Source organism: Rissa tridactyla, chromosome 7 (assembly GCF_028500815.1).
Source record: "Rissa tridactyla isolate bRisTri1 chromosome 7, bRisTri1.patW.cur.20221130, whole genome shotgun sequence".
NCBI lineage: Eukaryota > Metazoa > Chordata > Aves > Charadriiformes > Laridae > Rissa > Rissa tridactyla.
In genome coordinates this window covers 47,578,401-47,598,606 of record NC_071472.1, presented here as the reverse complement: position 1 = coordinate 47,598,606, position 20,206 = coordinate 47,578,401, and the positions used below count along the sequence as shown (strand labels likewise).

Sequence of the window (20,206 nt, the reverse complement as noted above, 5' to 3'; positions counted from 1 at the left end):
CAAAATGGCCAGGTGCTTTTCTGCGCAGAAAACTACTTCAAGAATGATTTGATTTTCGTGCCTTTGTCTTCTGTGCTCTTTCAAGGTGCTGGGCACTGTAAACCCTCCACTGACTGTTGTTCCCAAGTGCCTCCAACGGCAGCCTGTCTGCCCAGCCGACTGCAGTGGTGCAGCCTCATCCCTCTTCCATGGAATGGTGGAGCATGTGGGAAAACACTGTTCCACTTGCAGAGTCTGTCTGAGGACGAGAACGGTTCTAGTGCCAAGAAGTAGCTTGGTGACAGGCATTTATCACCACCTGAAGTTTATCACTGTATTTGGTTGAAGAAATTGAAACCAGAAGCAGTTAAGCACTTTCTGTGCTTTGGCAGGTATCTAAATGCATTTGAGAAAGGGACTTTTTCTGCCTTCTGATGGACCTCACAGTATGAGGACATTTCACCACTGCCAGGTACTTCACGGTGCTTGCTCTTCACTATGGCAAGTGGAGCTTCCATGGGTGGTAACACCGAGCTTGCCTGTCTCAATTCATGCAGATCAAAACTCTAAAACCGGTTACAACCATAGGACAGACACTTCCCTGTCCCATTTGCAGAAAGGAATGTTCTGAAAGTGTCTTGAAGGGGAGAAAGTGCCTTCGTCTCAACTAGGGAAGAGCGTCCCTGTGTTGCTGTGCAAGTAGAAAACAAATGGTATTTTCATCAATGGTCACACGGGGTGATTTCTCAACAGGAGTGTCGGGGTGGGGGGAATGTACATACGGGGTAACAAAGAATGCTGGTTTTATTATAACTGTGGTGTATTTGATGTGTTGCCTCTCTGTCCTGTTAATAGCAAATGTTACTTTCTGAGACATAAATCAATCCTGTGATTGATTTGTATTTAATTTAAATGGGTGAGTTGCAGAATTAGAGCCTGGCAAATAAAAAATTAATAGAACTGTCTCCTCTCAGGCATGGATTGTTTCCTGTGTAACACAGTGGACCAGTTTTTTCTACATTCGCTTCCATGGTGGCATGGTATTGCTCTAGTAAGATCCAGGAGGGCACACACCGTAGAGAACCATTGCAAAGCAGAGATTTGGATACTGCTTTAAGTACCTTCAGACCTACATACCAACAGTTCCTCCTCTTTCCTCAGTTAAGTGATAACTCGAGTTTCCATCTTTGGAAATGCTAGGTGCGACCAAAACAGGTGGCTTGCCCTACAAGCTGTCTCATTCATTTCAGAGTAAAAGATTGTAAGAATCTAAGAAACACAACTAGTTTTTAAGAATCAGTCTTGTACAAACCGTCCAGTGTAACAGGCACAAACAGGCTTTTCTTCAGCATCAAGCGTGCATGACGTCCTGTTCCAGTACCCTAAGTAAATATATGTGTTATTTACAATGGGTAATGCAAGGACAATCGCTTTGTTAGCGGAGCTGGGTTACATCCCCTTCCAGCACTGTGGGGTAAGTGTCATGATAGTACACGTCTTGCGTGGCATTTGTTTTTCTTCTCATCAAAGGGGTTTTGTATTTGGCTCAAAGGCTGTGATGGTCCTAAGGTGGTGGCATGAAGGAATTCCTTCGTGCCCCACTTCAAAACGCGCACCGCCAGAGCCAAGAGAGAACTCGGGAGGATCCGGTGGGGGCTGGGTCAGGAGGGGGTTACTGAACCACCCTGAGCGAGCAAACAGTTCCTGGTCTATCATCCGTGGGCAGAGCGTGGTTCCTGGTGGTTAATGGGTATGTCAGCTGTCCGGCTGCCTACGAGGAGCTAAATTAATGCTTCCCTATTTTCTTGTCACTCTCTATAGAACGTCCTTGACATTTCCTTTCTCCTTTCAGTACAGCAAGTTGCTAATACTGTTTCTGCAAATGTTGAATGTCTCAAATCTGCAGAATCATGACGTGGGCTGCTGTTGCACGGGGTTTGTTCCTGTTAGTTCACGTGTCTGTGTCCATACTCATTCCCACGAAGCGCAGGCTGTTTGGGAATGGTTACACGTGTCTGCATGAGTTCATGAGCGACCAAACTGCAGGAAAAGATACAAAGGGAGGACAAAGGTATTTCCTGCCTGTGTGTTGAACATGTAGATCTGTGGAACGGAGAAGAAAAACCCTTCAGCGTTCCCTTTATGATCTCAAAGTCACCAAGCTGAAAAAAGCACCCAGACAGAAATTGTCTCAACCTTAATGCGGATGCAATTTTCTCTTAAGTACGAGTACGTTCTTCTTTGGCCTACTGTAGAGATCTGTCTGGGACCCAGGTTTGGAGCGGGGCTGTGTTACGTAGCAAGTGGTTCATTCTGGCTGAGTCGTGATCCCACTTGAACTCAGTCTCTGGTTTGTTCAGACTTTGTTTTCCAGGTCAGGTGTGTTGCCACTTGAAAGAGCAATAACCTGGTTTTAGCAAAAAAACCCGCTTGCTGACAATGTGTTAGAATGTGATGGCTGGTGAAAATCATCCCAGAAAAAAAAAAAAAGATGACACAATCAGTCCTAGCCAAAATCCAGCAGTGATTCTTCCTTTTCAGTAATGGCATGTTGTATACATTTCTACATACTTTTTTTTGTGTAAATGTCTGTGCTAAATATGGAAAGAGGTGGGTAGTAGTGAATCCTGAGCACTTGGATCAAGTGACAGATGGTTTTCACAATGTTTTCCCAGTGTGGGTGAATAAACATGTGAGTTTATCCCAGTGCTTGGTCTGGTTGCGTCACCCTCAGTCTCCAACACTTTTGTGCATCGCGCAATCCCAGCAGCCCTTCGCTGGACACGCGCTGGGCTTGGCTGGCATCTGCGGGATTTGATGGCAGGATGCTGGTTTTCCTCTGTCCGGAGGAACCGCCCCAGTGGCAGCTCTTCTGCCTCGGGTCAGACCTTTGCTCGTCTGTATCTTTGCTGGCCCCTCTGAAGAGCCCGTGGTACAGAGGGGACTCTGAACGTGCTGCAGAGCGCGTCTGCTCTGCGAGACGCGACTGAGGGTGCTCCTGTCCTCGCACGGAGCGCTTGGACCTCCCTGCACCTGGTGACCGTGCAGAGTTGTCACCTCCACACAAGCATTTGCAGAATACCACAACTTGATAGTGCCGATTGCTACAGGTGAATATCAATGACAAAACCAGCACCTTTAATAATGCTGTTACCCAAAGCTTAAAAATAGCTTCCTAGGAATCCTAGTCTCAAAACATATTTTCATTTAAATAACCGTGATAGAAAACGGGAGAAATTTCTCAAAAATCGGCACTGTAGTGGGGGCTAGTTTTACTTCTTATTCATTGCTAAGATTCATTCTTTACTAAGATGTTGATTCTAACATTTCCTGTACAACTGTTGCTGTCCAATTAGAGTTATTAGGGATAGATTTTACACCTCCTCTCGTCTTACTTCATATCCTGCCAAGATTTTTTCACCTGCAGAACTGGGAGGAGGCTTTTTCATGCACATTCATCTCGACAGCCATTAAAATCCACTTCTGCCCTCAACACTCAAGGAAGAAAAAAGAAAGTTCCTAGAAAGTTGATGAGCATTTTTTGAAGATTTATACCAATATAATGGTTACCTAAAGATTGCTTAAAGGCTTTCTGGACTCAGAATTTTACACCACTGTCTTGTAGCTAATAAACGACAACATGAAATGACCCTTTATTGAACCCTGGTGATTTGTTTCAGAGGAAGGCATGCTTTGGGAGAGTTTTGTTCGTTTGTGCCCATAACTGTTTTGTTTTAATGGTCAGCCATCCCCTTTGTTTTTCAGACTGAGGTCTATTGAAATCCTCACGCCAGGCGCTCTGCGCTGACTCCAGCCAGCAGAAAATCTTTGTATTTGCACTATTAAGGTGAACTGGTTTTCTAATGCCAGCAAGTTCCGGGTGTGCTAAGCTTTGCCTATACATTTTTATGTATAGGCGTGTATCATACACATATATGTAAAGTGGGAGGAAGTTTTTCTCTTTCATGTGAGTTAAGAGTCACTTTCATTGCTGAAGAGTATGTGTATAAATTAGTCTGGGAAACTGCGTGAAGAGACTTGTGAAAGTATATATATATTAAAGGGAGATAGCGTGAGCGTAAAGCAAGAAGCCAGAAACTGGTTTAATAAGGCTTTTTTGGACTCTCCTCGAACTTAACTTCTCTGTTTCAGTCTGAAATGTTGTATTTCATGCTTATCAACCTGTAAAACTAGTTAGAAATATGTCCTGCTAATTCACGCATGAAGACAAAGATTAAATGATTTACCTAGCTAATGAATAAACTATGTTGCTGAAGTCTGTGAGTTCAGTCAAATTGTACGCACTGTGCTGTGACTCTGGAAGTTCTACCTCTTTGAGTCATGTAGGAATCCCGACTTTTCTTGGAAGCAATAAGTGAGCCTAAAGCTGTGACAGCGTGGGAGAAAAGTCTTTGAATATCAAACCCTAAAGCCTCAAAACCAGAGGATAAGTAATAGGAACTCACTGTTTCGGTTTTGAACTACTTAGTTTTAAATGCAGACTTGCAATTTTTACGGCTTGGCTTGTGGTTTTGTGCAGCAACTTGCAGAGCAAAGGTGTACTGAGGCTGTGCTGACAGAATTTCTTGTCTATTATGTCTGTTGTTCCCTGCTTTTCCCTTGTTAAATCCCTATGCCACTTGTTGTACCTGCGCACCAATATAAGCCTAAAAAGTAAATTATATTTATCAACAGACGGTTCCTCAAATGCTTTGTTATTTAATCTGTGGTTTAGCATTCCAGTGTAGTAACCGTGAACTCGATATGCTGAAAATAATGTACTTCTGTATCCTGTGCTTTTGCATGGCCAGTTAATACTGTAGCTTTTCATGGCGAAGGAAAACTTGCTTCTTCCAGAGGGAAATTCCAAGGCATTTCTGTGTCCTATATGGAACAGAGGTAAGTAGAGCCCTTACAGTAAAAGGCAGGGATAACGTGCTGCTCCGGGGTGATTAGAGACTGCTTAATAAGACATTTGGTAGCTCTGTAAAAATAGAGCTGACTATACTGAAACTATTTTTTGCCCATTTAGGTTTTTCTGGAGCACTAAGTCAATAGTTGCCCATTCATTATGGTGTAAATGTGGACTGTAGATTCTCATCATAAGAAAGAGACTATTTCTTCTGTAAGAAAAAAGGTGTTTTCCTTACCACGTTTACTTCAGTACTTTATTTACCCACGTGAAATTACTTGCTAGCCTTATTTGGCACACAGCTCTTCAATGAGTTTTCATAAACTGTCCCAGGTCAGAATGTGAACCTCATTGCAGTGGTCATAAAACATTACTTTTACAGACAAACCATATTATTGAAAGAACCAAGTGTTCCAGATACTAAAACTAGTTTGTTGTATTTTCATTTGTGAACTATTCTTGGTGAACAATAACATGGGCTGGGTCTTAGCAAATATTTTAGCAAGCCAGTTGAAGATCAAATTTCCCATCAGAAACAAAGTTAACAAAATCTTTCAATTAAAGAATGGTTACTTATGGAGCAAGTATCTATTTTACTTAAATAATTTGTCTTGGCTATACAGTCAAAAATCAGAAACCCAGGATTTTTCTGTGCACATCAGTAAGAATAGTTAACCTTCAATCGAGCAAAACAGAATTTCCGCTGAAAAAGAAGGGTGGAAATTGGGGGTGGGGGAGCGGGGGGCAGGCACTTTAGTAGCTCTTTGAACACTAAAAGCTGAGGAAAAAACAACATAAACTTTCCCGGGAGCATCCTACCCCCCCACCCCCAATTGTCTTATGGTGCTTAATTTCAGAGCTCCCCTTTGATTGTTTTCATTCATATCTGTAAACATACGTAAGTCACATCAATACAGAGCAAATCTCAATACATCACCCTAGGATACTGAAAATACACAAGTTAAAATCAACCCTCTGGGGGCTCATATTGGGGAATAACTTCACCCTTGTTTGAAGAGTGGTCAAATAAATAAATCTTGAATTTTTTGGCAGGTTATCTTGGCCCAGCACTTTGGGGCTTGGTGGGGGTTTTTTTTGTTTTTATTTTGAGGTGACTTAAATTTATGATGACCAGCATTCTAGGAGTTAATTAGGTGCAGGTGTCCTTCATGAAACACCTCTCAGGTGTTTGCTAATTTATATGTCTCACTGCAGCAGCTGTCCTATCTGTGGAGCTCCTCTGCTCTGCTGGAATTGATCCATCAGTAGGTTGGGATCTGCACAATAGATGAAGGTCAGGATTCTCTGCCTCCTGAGGAGCATTTAAGGAATGGAAATTACCAAGGGTAAGCGGTTTGGTTTGGGTTTTCTTGCTATAGCTTGATGCCCCGTAACAGCAGGAGTCAGAAGATCAGTATCAAAAGACTCTGCCCTGTTTACCCATAGGGAAGCAGGATGACTCTTCCCCTCGGGAAGCCCAGCATCTGAGGTGTGACCACGAGCTCCAGGGGTCAGCCCCAGGAGGAGGTTCAAGCTAAGTCTCCAGATAATCTTCTGCATTTGGTAAATGCTGCTGAGAAGCAGCTCGGCTCCTGAACGCTCAGGCATTTCGCTGTTCACGTTGAGGAGCAGGAGAGTACAGGGCTGCGCCTCCCCTCTTCTGCGGTTTTAAGAAATAAAGCAAAATGACGGTGTATTTTGTTTTATTCCCCTTTGTGGAATTTGGCTCTAAATCCTCCTTACGATGAAATGGCTGTTGAAGATCACTTACAAAGGACACCCATTTTGTTTGCAGATGGAGGTGTGCCCACAGATACATGAGGTGACACCCTGAACATCTATAAAAGGAAAAAATAAGCTTTTATGTGCTAATCTCTATCAGATGACTAAGTGAAGGTGTCAAAAGTCACATATAAAGGTCTGTGTTGCTATGGCCAGCAGTAATATTAGATCATCTGAGCACAATCAACTTATTCTTGAAGTATTTTTGAGATTCTTCCAGTCTCCTGTGCCTTGGAGCTCGAGGACCAGGAATGCAGACAAGGGTCTCTCAGAGCCCGGCTTTGACTTTGGCAGAAGCTAAAATATTGATAATTTGATGTATTACATTCACAGAACTAGAATTCTGTGGCAAATCAGCACTTCTGACTTGGTCTCTAGATGAGTGTGTTCCACAGCCAGCTTTTGAGGTCTTTGCCAGTCCAAAATCAAGGAATTTGCCCCACAGTGAGGTTAACTGCAACATCTCTCAGCACAGGCTGTGATCATATGGAGGTATAGTCCAGGCTTGGTGCCTTGACAGAGAGGAATTCAGAGTCAGCAATAACAAGGCAGCATCCACTCCATGATCAGTTACGTCCCAGTCTGGTCCCTACAGCAGACCAGTGGAAACAGCTTTTGCAGTTACGCTGACATGTATATGTGGGTCCTGCATTTCGGACACAACAACCCCAAGCAACGCTACAGGCTTGGGGAAGAGTGGTTGGAAAGCTGCCCAGCAGAAAAGGACCTGGGGGTGCTGGTGGACGGCCAGCTTAACGTGAGCCAGCAGCGTGCCCAGGTGGCCAAGAAGGCCAACAGCATTCTGGCTTGTATCAGGAATAGCGTGGCCAGCAGGAGCAGGGAAGGGATCGTGCCTCTGTACTCGGCACTGGTGAGGCCTCACCTCGAGTGCTGTGTTCAGTTCTGGGCCCCTCTGTACAAGAGGGACATTGAAGTGCTGGAGCGTGTCCAGAGGAGAGCTACCAGGCTGGTGAGGGGTCTGGAGACCAGGTCATATGAGGAGAGGCTGAGGGAGCTGGGCATGTTTAGCTTGGAGGAGGCTGAGGGGAGACCTCATTGCCCTCTACAACTACCTGAAAGGAGGGTGTAGAGAGGTGAGTGTTGGCCTTTTCTCCCAAGTGAATAACGACAGGACCAGAGGAAATGGTCTGAAGCTGTGGCAGGGGAGGTTTAGATTAGATATTAGGAAGAATTACTTTACTGAAAGAGTGGTCAGGCACTGGAGCAGCCTGCCCAGGGAGGTGGTTGAGTCACCATCCCTAGAGGTATTTAAGAAACATATAGATGTGGCACTGCAGGGCATGCTCTAGTGGCAGAGATTGTAGGGGTTTTTTTTGTGTGTGTATGGTTGGACTCGATGATCTCAAAGGTCCTTTCCAACCATGAAGATTCTATGATTCTATGTCCAAATATTGCCAGAATCTACTGGCTGATTCCAGTCCAGCTTCCAGCACAGGAAGAGGGTCTTGGGGTAATATGTATCTGGTGAGAAGAGACAACAGAAAAAGTTACAGAGAAACTTCACGGGAGAACTTTGGTTACACAGAAATCATCACTAGAAATTTTGCTTATATGAAATCTGCTTCTTTAGTTCTAGTGCTCCCACCGTGACACTTCAGATAAAATAATTGCTATTTACTGTTCAAAACACCAGTCTTCAGAGAAGATGCACAGACAATATCAGTGCAAAGCACCTAGGAAAAATGCTGTGAAGACACTGGATGGTCAGGGAGATGTTCCTAGAGAAGCAGGAGCCAAGCACACCGAGGTATCTTCATAAACTCTGGGTTACTTCATGTTACTTAAGTTTGTGTTAGACATAATTCAAACATACTTTACTGTAGGCCTGGCTTCCAAAGGTTACGGGCCTTGCCTACAAGAAGTATATTTAGATTTGCTCCCTAAGGAATTCAGCAGTTTTGTTTGCCTGAATGCTGTATAATCTTGACTATAAGCACTGACAGGTTGGCTAGCATGCTGCTAAAGAGAGGGTTTATGTTCTTGCCAAATATTGATGTAGGCATCAGTGAAACTGTGACTATTTGTGCACCACCTTTGCAATGACCAAGAATTAAAGTTATTTTCATCATGAGTGGGTGAGGTTGTGGGCGACTGTACAGAATATTTAGTTTTACTTGCCAGCAGGCAGGAGTCTCACTAAGCATATTTTCATTATTGGAGACCATGCATCTCCAGCTCTCTTTTTTTCTTTTTTTTTTTTTAATCTATAAAAGCAACTGCAGTGCTATTTCTGATATAGTTAGATGTTCCTGCGCAAGATGAGGAGAATGTGATTTTTGGGTTTTTTTTCCCTTCCTGATTCTCTTAAGTCAGGCAGTTGAGATGGCAATATAAAAACTAGAAATAAATTGTTTGGGTTTTCTATTTAGCCCCAATGATTTAATCAACATTACCCATTTGTTATCAGAATTTTAATTCCTAGGATTTCATAGCTTTGATCCTTGGCTGACATGAACTGGCAGGTTTGTATAAACTTCAGCTGCTTATCCAGTCTATACCTGGGGAGAGTTAGTCTTGAGCCTGAATCACTATTGTCCACGAGTATGTATTGTCATGCATTAAAGTAGCACCCACAAGCTCAACATTTTGAAGTCTGGCTTTCCACATAATTAGTATTACTAGGTTTTGAGAGCTCTGACTTGCCAAAGTCTAAGTCTAAAGCTCCTTCAGGTCTGAGTTTGCAGCTCAGGTTCCAGCAGAATTTTTTCCTTAGAGCACCTTAAAAAGAGCTTCAAACAGCAAGCAATACATTGGTGAAGGTGTTCCTTGTAGACCATCGTTCTCAGGTTCAAAGCATATTGCTCCTGGCAAATGCCTGACCTCAAATTCATCTGCCTTCCAGACGTCCTAAGAATAGAAGACTGACATATTTTTAACCATTTTATTAAAGAAAAACATAAAATTCTTTCTGACACTTGACACTTAATCTTGAATTTATCTTTGCTTTCTAATGGTCGTCTGAAGGTAGAGGAGTACCATAGTCACATAAGTACACATTCCAGCATCTGCAATAAGCCACAGGTTTTTTTAAGTCTTTTTATGCCATTTCAACAAATTTACAGCTCCATTGAATGGTGTTTAACAGTCTTCAGATGACGATTGTTCTACCATGACTGTCATAGGCTGGCTTATGAAGTGCACATTACCTGCCAGTTTCTTGACCTCAAAAAATAGAACTCAGTGAACAGTTAAGCCTTTAATTAAGTATGTTCTGACAATTGTTTCAGTCACTGATAACTATGATCTTGTTTCCATTGAATTACAATTACAACATTGGAGTAAAAAAATTGCAGACTTTGTACTGGCTTGTTATAAATATAACATAATGCATACTCTGTTCTCTGTTATTTAACCATATTTGAAGCAGGATACTCTCCAGTCTGCAGAATTCTGTCTTGCATTCTATGGGTAAAATCCTTTAAGATGTCATTATCCAGGTCAATACAAGTTGGCACTCTATTCTAAAGCGGATGGGAAAACGTATGAATAAATGGGGATGTCTTGGGTTCCAAGCATTGGGTATAAAATACTGTTTCACTTGATCAGTTTTCAATCATGAAGCCTTGCTGGATCTTCTTTTCTTTCTGATGCAAACGCACTATATTACGGTGTCATAGATAATATTATGGTGTCATAGATAAACCCTTTGCAACATCTCACTTCCTCAGTGTCCGCCTTCAGGATCTAACAGCCCTTCAGACAAGATTTTATTTTCTCCTGTGTCTAAACGAGTCTTGGTGCCTTCACGTCCTAGAAGTGGCTCCATTTAATGGCTGTGTCTCTATGCCAGTTCTAACGATGTTATATTGCACTTGTCACCATGAACCATTCCATTTTCTAAAAAGCATTATTGCCAGTGCAGTAGTAATCAACATGACTAAAAATGCCAGAACCTAGCCTATAGCTCCTAATATTCTCTGAAACGCATGAGTGTAAAACTTAAGCTGAAATAAGTGAAAGGTATATCCAGCTAAAAATTACATTTTTGTTGCTTACAAGTATCCAGTGTGGAAAACACTACAGGTGACTGGGATAATTAAAAGATAATGGTTTCCACCTTTAAGCCCTCAGAAGCCACTCTGAATTAAGTCATAGACGTGAACATGCGAGATCTTTACCTACAGGAGATATTTTGTTATCAATTTGAAATGGAATCTCCAAGTCCTCCAAAGAATCAAGTGCCTTTGTAATATCCCAAATATTCCCAAATATTAAAGGAGAGACCTTTTTTTTGGCAAGATGGAGGACACTTCATTTAATATTAAAAAAAAGTCCAGAGTTCTGCATGGCAGTTGGAAAGAGGCTGAAATACAGACATTGAGGTCAAACAATTGATGATGATAGAAACATATCTGTGTTTTATATATAAATCCTCTGTAATTTTACCATACTCTGACAAAATGTCTCATAAAAAAATAAGGTTCCAGAAACAGTTTTTAGACAGACAACAGCAGCGATGGCAGCCTAGTCCCTATAAAAGGAGAAACTGAGGCAGCAATGTTGTCCTGGTTTGGCAAAAATATGGAAGATTCCTGGCTCACAGTCATATATGTTAACACTTATACCCTGAAAGTTTGACTCAACTGATATTTAAAAGCAGAAATGATTTCAACTTCTCCTAGAGAATGTTCTTACTTATTATACTATGATCCTGACTTTCAATTTTGTTCCTAGTTTTGATGGCCAAGAATTGAGATGTTTGACTTAACTTTGGCAAACCTACATAGTAATTTATTCCTGTGACCAATCCTTTTTTAGGATTCTCTGCTCTGAAGTCAGTCTTGGGAGAGAAATCACATTCCGGAATAGCAATGCAGACACGTGGGATCTGTTTGATCTCTGCTTTTAGCCCAAAGTCTGTGTTTACCGGGGAGTGACTTGTTATGTTTTGATATAGTAATGGTAGTATTCCACAACCACTAAAACCTTGTCTAAAAAAAGCAACCCTACTTTATTAAGAAAAACTATGCATAAATCCTTTTTAGAGGGTTTTTGTAATGCAATTCCCAGGGAAAAAAAATCATACTGCATACGAAAAGATAGTATTATAGAAAATTGCTAACTAAAATGCTGAAAATAGTTCAACAAATGAAAACAGCAAATCACTTTAAAAAAAAAAAAATCAGTCAGGTTTCAGGTAAGTCTGTATACAGTGTACTGTTGCTCAAGTGCCTAACAATACAATTGTTTTAGCAGTGAACCTAAGCTAGCTTGACAGTGCTAAACCACTGGGGCTTTTGTTTCAGCCAAGTTCTGAAAATTTAGTACGTAACACAAGGCAGAAATGCAACTTCTGGAATAAATTTGCAACCTCAGAAGCTGGGCTCCTCTCCAGCTGCTGATGCAACAGCACAGGTCTGCTCTGCACCCTTGGAGCCTTTGTTTATTAACTGGTTTCACTCTGATACAATTTTTTTTAATGAATGAAGAATTCAGTGCAGAGGTTGACTGAAATCTACTTGGCCTATTGCAAAGTTGCTATGAAAACCAAAACAAAGTCCAAGCTCAAATCTCTGCAGAAAGAAAAAGAAATCAAAACATACTTTAGTATTTTAGGGTTGAGTCTCTCCTTTCCACTTCCTTCTGCTCTGCAAGTGATCAACAATGGCTTGTCTGGTACGAAGTTAAAAAGAACGTTCTGCAAATACAAGATCATCCTCTTTTTATCCTTCACAGCTCAAGCATTTATCTATCTATCTGGGGGAAAAAACATGACTAGAACATTGACCCTGAAGCTACCTTCTAATAGAATTGGAACTGAATTGTCTCTACAGTAAAAGCTCCCTTACATGACATAACAAATCATTACTTCAACATTAATTTTCTTCAAAAGGTTGTTTACCCACATGGTACCTCATTAAATCTGTGATGCTAGAGCATAAACAGTTCAGATCTGGAACTCAAGGCCCTCTTGAGAAACCTGGAGGATTGATGACTCGCTAATGGCAGCAATGATAAAACCACGGCAAAAATGAGCACTTCAAGCCACGTCGTTGCCCAGAAGAGCAACAACAGCACCCGGTGAGCAGAATGGAGAATTCTAGCCTTGAAATGTTCACTGCGGGTTGAAGGCAGACCGCTCTCTAGGTAAAGACTCTGTCTAGAGACAAACCCTCCCACAGGCCCGCTGAGAGGGGGGCTCTAACGTGAGCTCAGCCAGTGGCTTAGACATTATAAAACCTCCACAGAAAGAAGCTGCAGAGAAACAGATTTCGTAAGTTCTGTTGTTCATACTTAGCTTAATTTCAATTCTGTTGGCACATCCTAGCGCTAATACAGTGATTTTAAAAATCACTTATATTGAATTCTAACTTAAAATATTTAGTAGTTAGAAAAGCAGTAATCTCTGTTGAGTAACCTCAAAATGTCAAATAGTAATTTCTGCTTGATTTTTTTAAGTACAGAGCCCTTGTTTTATGTCCAAAGCATGAAATTGCTTACCAAAATGAGTAGTTCTTAAGGTTTTTCCTCCAACCAACTTTGCAATGTCTTGGTCCAAACCGATTCCACATTTGGGAAAGATTTCTGCACCCATTTTATAACAAGTCCCTCGTGTCTGGAAGATCAGTTACATTTAATCTACCGGTGTCCTGCAGAAATTCGGTTGCTATTGCTTTGGGGCAGTCAGAACTAGGAGAAATACTCTCTTAAAATGTCCTCCTGACTTACCTACCAGAGGATGGGTCACATGGCTGGTTTATAATATCCAGATAACATTGACAAAATGCTGTATTACTGTTAGAAGGAATGTTCTTTTTTTGGTTAGGAAACAAGCCTATAAAATGTAGTCGTAAGGATGTTATCTTCATTCCTATGCTGGATCACATTGGAACTAGCATTGCATATGTGACTCTCTTCTTTCTTTTTGCAGATGGTGAAAGCTTGCAGATTTTTGGAGACTGCTACATAAAGGGCAGTAAGTAAAGTTTTCAGAGGTTCATTTGTTTTGCTTGCAAAGTTTTCGGAGTGCACTAACTGATGTAAAATTGAACTTTGGTCATTTAAAAAATACACTGCAGTTTGTACTTTGATTTCTGAGTACTTTGACTTCTGCCACTTTAAAGTTCGAAGTAAGCTGCAGTACACCGCAAGACGGCACAGCAACTTGAAAAGGGAAGATTTCTTCCTTTACTATATTCAGAGTCTTTATTTGTATACTGAAATCTCTGAACATTCTTTCCAACTACAGATAATATATGCCCTGCTACCTTAAAACCAGCAGGAGGTACATACAGTGATAAGCGCTTGTTACGGACAGGAATTAAAATCTGATCTATGCGTTTCTCTGTAACACTGTTATGGGGAAAATGCTCCCTCTGAGCACTATACATTTCCCTCGTGAAACTGATGGAACTAAATTTCTTAGGAAACTGAAAATTTAGAATTATCAGCATTTGTCCAAGGGATTTCATATCGGTATCTAAACATGGACGCGAGATGAGGAATCCTGTCACCATGCGTTTGAGAGCGATGAATGAGAATTCCCACCAGGAACTCTTTACCCTGGGAAACCGCACCGGAGCCATCGCTCCTGGCCCCCGCTGGCGGAGAACGCGGCTCCGAGGCGGCCACCGCGGCGGGCGGCCAGAACGGCTGCTCCCCCGGCCCCCACCTGCCTCTGACGGACGGGCCCGGGACGGGCCCGAGACCCGCCCTGAGGCCCGCTCGAGGCCTGCCCTAGGCCCGCCTCCCGCGGGCGCACGCCCCGCCCCGCCCCGCCCCGCCCGGAGCCGCGGCCCGGTCCGCTGCCGGGCAACCGCCGCCGCCTTCCCAGCGTGCCTCAGCGCAGCTTCCCGCCGGGCTTCCGTCCGCGGCCGGCCCCGCCGCCATATTGTGCCCGGGCGAGAGGCGCAGCCCGGGGGGCCGCCATGGAGACAGGTGAGGGGCGGCGGTAGCCGCGGCCTCCCGGGCGCTCGAAGCGCCGGGCCCGGCGGCACCGCGCGGCGAGGGGCGGGCAGGCCGGGCGCGGCGCTGGGCGGGTTCTGAGCCCGCGTCCGCGGAGAAGGTGGCTCGGGGCAAGGGCCTGGTGCCTGCCCGCCCGTGGTCCCTCCTGTGTCCGCCCTGGCCCGGCCGTCCCCGGGCCCCCTTTGCTCCGGGAGAGACTGGCGGCCCTCGTCCGTCTCCTCCCTCGGCCATGGGCGGGAGGCGGCGGGAGGGCACCCGACGGCGCAGCCGTCGTTGTAGAACTAAATTCTGCCTTCCCGAAACTTCAGTTGCCTTTGCCGTGGATGGCACCCCGGCTTCGCTTTTGACTTTTGCCCTTGATTCAGGAATCGGAGCTGCGAGGCTGAGAGCACGAGGCATTCTGCCAATCTCAATCTGTCCTTCGTCTTTATTCCTGAGGAAAGCACTGGTTTTCACTGTTCTCCCTGAGCCCTGGGCTAGTCACTGTGTCCGGATGGCTCTTTAGTAAAAGGAAAGCATGTTTAGACGTGGCCTTCTCAGAAGCACGTACGCCTGGGATTACGGTCTGTCGATGACCGCACTGGGCAGTCGAAGTTGGCCCCGTCAACCTGTGGTGGTGGGCTCCAAGGGCAGGCCTTGGGGACTGAGAGCCCGTCTTCCATCGACGCGGGTTTGCGATGTGTTCATGATGGTTAAGGCTTATGTGTTCTTATTGTTACACATGTTCTTGGCTTGCATTGTACTGCTCTTGTATCCTCACCTCAAGTTTCTTGTTTTCTTAAGGACATGGCCATTTCTCTGTAGTATGGAAATGCTCTGAGGTATGAGATGGAGTCACTAAAAGTACTAAAGGCAGCGTGGGCAATTTGAACAGATTAAAAATGACTGTCTAGTAGTTTGTAAAAAATAATTTTAAATGTAGAATCATCATTTACATAGATTATTTTTTTCCTGTCAGGGTCCCCTAGAGCTTATTTTCTTAATGAAATATTGAATAGTTTTCAAAGTTAGCACAAATATAGGGGATATGGTGAAAATAGGTGAGGATAAATCTGTAATAACCAACATGGATTAAATAACACTGTTTACACCAATAGTGAAGAGAGATGTTTTTCTAGAATACAGTGACACTGAAGAAGAAAAATAGTAAAATTAAGGTATTTTGATGGAGTGATTCTAAAAATAAGAAAGTCAGTTGATTATTCCTGTCTTTTGGTGTGGTAGCCTCTGGCTTGTATAGTCATGGGCATAAATGCAGAAATTACGTGAATTTCTTAATCGCTGCTGCAGGCAAAACCTGTCAGTACACGGCTTTGATTTGATACTGGGTTCAAGCAAGCAGGCTGTTCTTCCATTTTCACCTCTCAAGATGGGACTGTTTGGTAGAATTTCAGAATAGTTCATATTCAAAGGAACCTTTGGAGATCATCTAGTGCAACCTCCTGCTCAAAGCAGGGTCAACTAGACTGGATTGCCCAGGACCTTGTCTAGTGAGATCTTCCGTATCTGTAAAGATGGAGATTTCACAGCCTCTGTGGGCAACATGTTCCTACAATCAGTCACCTTAACAGAAAAAAAAAAAAAAAAAAGAGGCAGGCCCCCCCCCCAACCCACAAACAAGTAAACAAAACCCCCCACAAACCCCCAAAATTATGTTTAAAAGGGATTTCTTTTATTTCAGTCTGTGCCTGTTGCCTTTTGTCTTTTCTCTGGGCACCACTGAGAAGAGTTTGATTCTGTCTTCATTCCCTCATATCACATATTTATACACATTGATAAGATCATCCTCCAGCCTTTTGTTCTCAGAGCTGAACAGTCCCAGCTCTCTCAGCCTCTCTTCATACGTTGGAAGTTCCAGTCCCTTAATTATCTTTCTGTCCCTTTGCTGGACTTGCTTCTATGTATCCATGTCTTTCTTGTCCTGGGGAGCCCATAACTGGATGCAGCCCACCAGATGAGGTCCCACCAGTGCTGAAGGATCACCTCCCTTGACCTGCTGGCAATGCTCTTCCTAATGCAGCCCAGGATGCTGTTGAGCTGCTGCAGTGGCTCATTGCAGGTCATATTCAACTTGCCCACCACCCCCCAGGTCCTTTTCTGCAAAGCTGCTTTTCAGAAGGTTGTCCCCGAGCCTCTGCTGTTGCACGGAGTTATTCCTCCCCAGGTGCAGGACTTTGCATTTCACTTTGTTGTACTTCATGAGATTCCTGTTGGCCCATTCCTCCAGCATGTTGAGGTCCCTCTGAAGGGCTGCACAACCCTCCTATATTTCAGCCACTTCTCCAGTTTTATGTGATCTGCAAACTTGGTGTGTGAGCACTCCGTCACATTGTCTAGGTTGTTAACAAAAATGTCAAACAGCACTGGGTCCCGTATCAACCCCAACAGTATAGCACTAGTGATTGGCATACACTCTACTGTGAGAACACTGCCATATTCTCACTAGTGTACTATATCAAGATACCTTTCTGCAAAAAAAAAAAAAAAATAATGCTGCCTTGCACTACTTTTAAAAATACATACAACTAGAATTTACATAAAACAGCCCACAACAGTGGGCTGTTGGCGGTTCCCTGTACACACTCCCTGTACAAATATTCCAGACCCTTTGCTTTGCCCTTTTCTTTCACTCTAAACAAAGTGTCAGTGGGAATTCCTCCATTCTTTGCACTTGCTTGGCTGTTAAAAAAAAAAAAATCAAAACAGCATGTCTATTAATGCATGTCCAACACTGATTCATGTAATGAAGGCTTTGCTAAATGAATCCGTATTTATTATGGGGCGTTACTGCTTTTTCTCCTGTTTAAACACGTTATCTCTATTTGTATGACTCAAACTAAGAAAATTACTTTCAATTCTGTTGTGTGGGTCCAATTCTTACTGTTTTTCTCGTATATCAGATGACACAGGAAATCGACTTCGGTTCCAGCTGGAGTTGGAGTTTGTTCAATGTCTGGCAAATCCAAATTACCTCAACTGTGAGTACTTAAATATCAGGATCCTGAGGAATGAATATAGTTTGATGGTGTTTATTATTACTGGTAGTGTTAAACAGGGAGAGAGAGCGCTAAACAAAGAAAAGGGAATGGGTCTTACAACATAAGGTAGTCTGCAATAATTTAATTTTTCTAGATTTCTAATAGGTGGGGCTTTTAAAATGCAAAATGTTTTATTGGTTGAAATGAAAAAAAAATGCATCTGTCTGGTGAAGGGAAAAAAAAAAGATCAAGTCTATGGTTAAAAAGTAACGTCAAGTTAACAGCGTTCCTTTATCTGAAAACAGAATTTTACTAATGTTAATAATAGTTTCAGATGCTATACTGAATCCCCTGGCAATTTTGATGCTACAGTCAAAATTTTCTGTTTCAAAAGCTGTTTTGTTCCTTGCTGATGTACAAAAGATACCTATTGTAGCAGAGATGAGAGTAGTTTATTATGCCTAGTATGTTGACATAAAATGTATTTTTCCCTGTTTTTTTTTTTTCATTTTGAATTGTCAAAAATTGATTGTAATGATTTTAAGTTTTGACTAAAGCGTGTCTTTGTATAGTTTTGTGAATATATTGTCTTTAAGTTTGGCAGATTTTTTTTCACGCGTCTATAACTGACAATTCCTTATTTGTCATTTTATTTCAGTTCTTGCCCAGAGAGGCTACTTCAAAGACAAAGCTTTTGTAAATTATCTTAAATATTTACTTTATTGGAAAGAACCTGAATATGCAAAATACCTGAAGTAAGTGTTAAAATCACTTGGGTTTCTGCGTTTTAATGATTAGATGTTTATCTTCAGTTATGTATTGTACAGCAGCGTGTCAGTATTGGATTTCTGCCTGTAACCTTACCTTTGTCCTCCTTGCTGTGTTTAAATGCAACATAAATTTTCCTGTTTTCAACAGGAACAGTCTAGATATAGTAATAGACAAAATTATAAAACTTGTCTTTTATGAGTTGTGTGTGTAACCTTCCTTTTGCAGCCTGTATCTGCACTTTACCGTTTGTTTAAAATACAGCTATTGAACATTATGGTACAGAACTGCTTCAGTTAGGCCCAGTAAGTACATTTTAAAAGTGATTTTTGCGTTACACGAAACAAAGGCTGACTTTACATTTTTGTGAGCGTGCAAAATCCTTCAAATTTTGGGAGAACAGTTCTTGGTTATGTTCTTTAAATGAGCTCTGGAAACAGATATGGTGGTAGTTATATATTTGTTTTAGTAAAATCTAGCCCCTGGAAAAGGTCCTCTAAGCAAGCATGTATATATCCATTTATAAACTACTATAGGATTCCTTGTTTCCTAGCCTGAAGTTATTAAGTTACAGTGTGTGGAATACGTAGTCTGAAGTGGTTCGATACTTAAGTAAAGTGTATACATGATAAAACTAAAGTAACGAACTGCAGCATTACTGGAGACTCCTGTTTTAGTGTATCTTGTAAAAACCTGCATTAAAGTATGTTTATTTTTAATCCAGGTATCCTCAATGCTTGCATATGTTAGAGCTGCTCCAGTATGAACATTTCCGCAAAGAACTGGTAAATGCTCAGTGTGCTAAATTTATTGATGAGCAACAGATTCTTCACTGGCAGCACTATTCCCGGAAAAGAATGCGCCTCCAGCAAGCACTTGCAGAGCAGCAGCAACAAAACAACACCTCTGTAAAATGAAAAACCCTTGGAAGAGTGATGATAAGGTGTACTTTCTGTCAGTTGAAGGATTTACAAGAGAGGAATGAACCCTTTTGTAGGTTTGGCTCTAGGTGTGTGTACATTTGATTTATCAAGTGACTGTTGTTTCTTCTTTTGTCAACTTTTTTAAAGATACAAGACTGATAAACACCTATTTCTGCCATTTATTTTGTAGCATGGGCAATTTTGTAAGAGCATTACTTACTTTAGTTATTGATTCCTCTTGATTTTGAAAACAAACGATAGTTTTGAGGGCACTGACATTTAAGTATCTAACACAAAGCGTAGCTTAGAAGTTTGTAGGAGGCATTTTCCCTGGAGAATAATGATGTGTCTCAAAGTGTGGCTAAGAACTCCCTCTTGTACTACTTTTTACAGCTGCAGAATGAGCAAAGCTGAAGTGACGATATTGTACAAAATCTAAATGGTGGATTTTTGCTGTGAAACAAAGCTGAGCTATTACTTGTCATTTGTTTACCTGGTAGTCATTGTTGCTGGGGGACTTACAACGTTTTAGAGGTGGAAATCGAAGTGTGATGAGACAAGGACTGCAGGAGTGGCGCAGAGATAACGAACAATGAACTTTGCAAGGCTTACTTTAACCTTGGTTTTCTACCAGTGAAACAGTGGCAGCTCTTAGGTGCCTCTACAGTATGTGTAGTGAAAACAATTTATGTACAAAAAAGGGTAAATGGTTGCAGTATTGAAGAAGCATTTGCCATTTATTCCTGTATAGTTCTTCTTGTAAGACAGCAGATCTTGGCAACTGTCAGGGATTTAATTTTCATATTTTTTTATATTATATTCATGCTGCATTCATGTTGTATTTCATATCCTTGTAGGAGCAGGTACTGCAACTGTTAACCCTTAACGTGATCAGTGACGCCAGCACTGTCAGCCTTCAGCTTACCATACTCAGACTG

At 42.2% G+C, this 20,206-nt stretch overlaps 1 protein-coding gene across 1 annotated transcript; it reads left to right on the top strand.

Annotated features, from left to right (window-relative positions):
- The first annotated feature begins 14,433 nt into the window (after positions 1-14,433).
- On the top strand, positions 14,434-19,752 carry MED31 (mediator complex subunit 31). Its single transcript, XM_054208013.1, has 4 exons — positions 14,434-14,572; positions 17,500-17,577; positions 18,236-18,332; positions 19,070-19,752. Exons 1-4 carry the CDS (start codon positions 14,563-14,565, stop codon positions 19,260-19,262), a joined length of 378 nt encoding a protein of 125 aa, XP_054063988.1. The 5' UTR covers positions 14,434-14,562; the 3' UTR covers positions 19,263-19,752.
- Positions 19,753-20,206: the final 454 nt, after the last annotated feature.

What these genes read in the sequence shown, in the direction of transcription:
- MED31 (XM_054208013.1), top strand. An exon ending in AAATCCAAATTACCTCAACT is followed by an intron (nt 17,578 to 18,235) that starts GTGAGTACTTAA and finishes ATTTTATTTCAG; the next exon opens with TTCTTGCCCAGAGAGGCTAC. An exon ending in GAATATGCAAAATACCTGAA is followed by an intron (nt 18,333 to 19,069) that starts GTAAGTGTTAAA and finishes TTTTTAATCCAG; the next exon opens with GTATCCTCAATGCTTGCATA.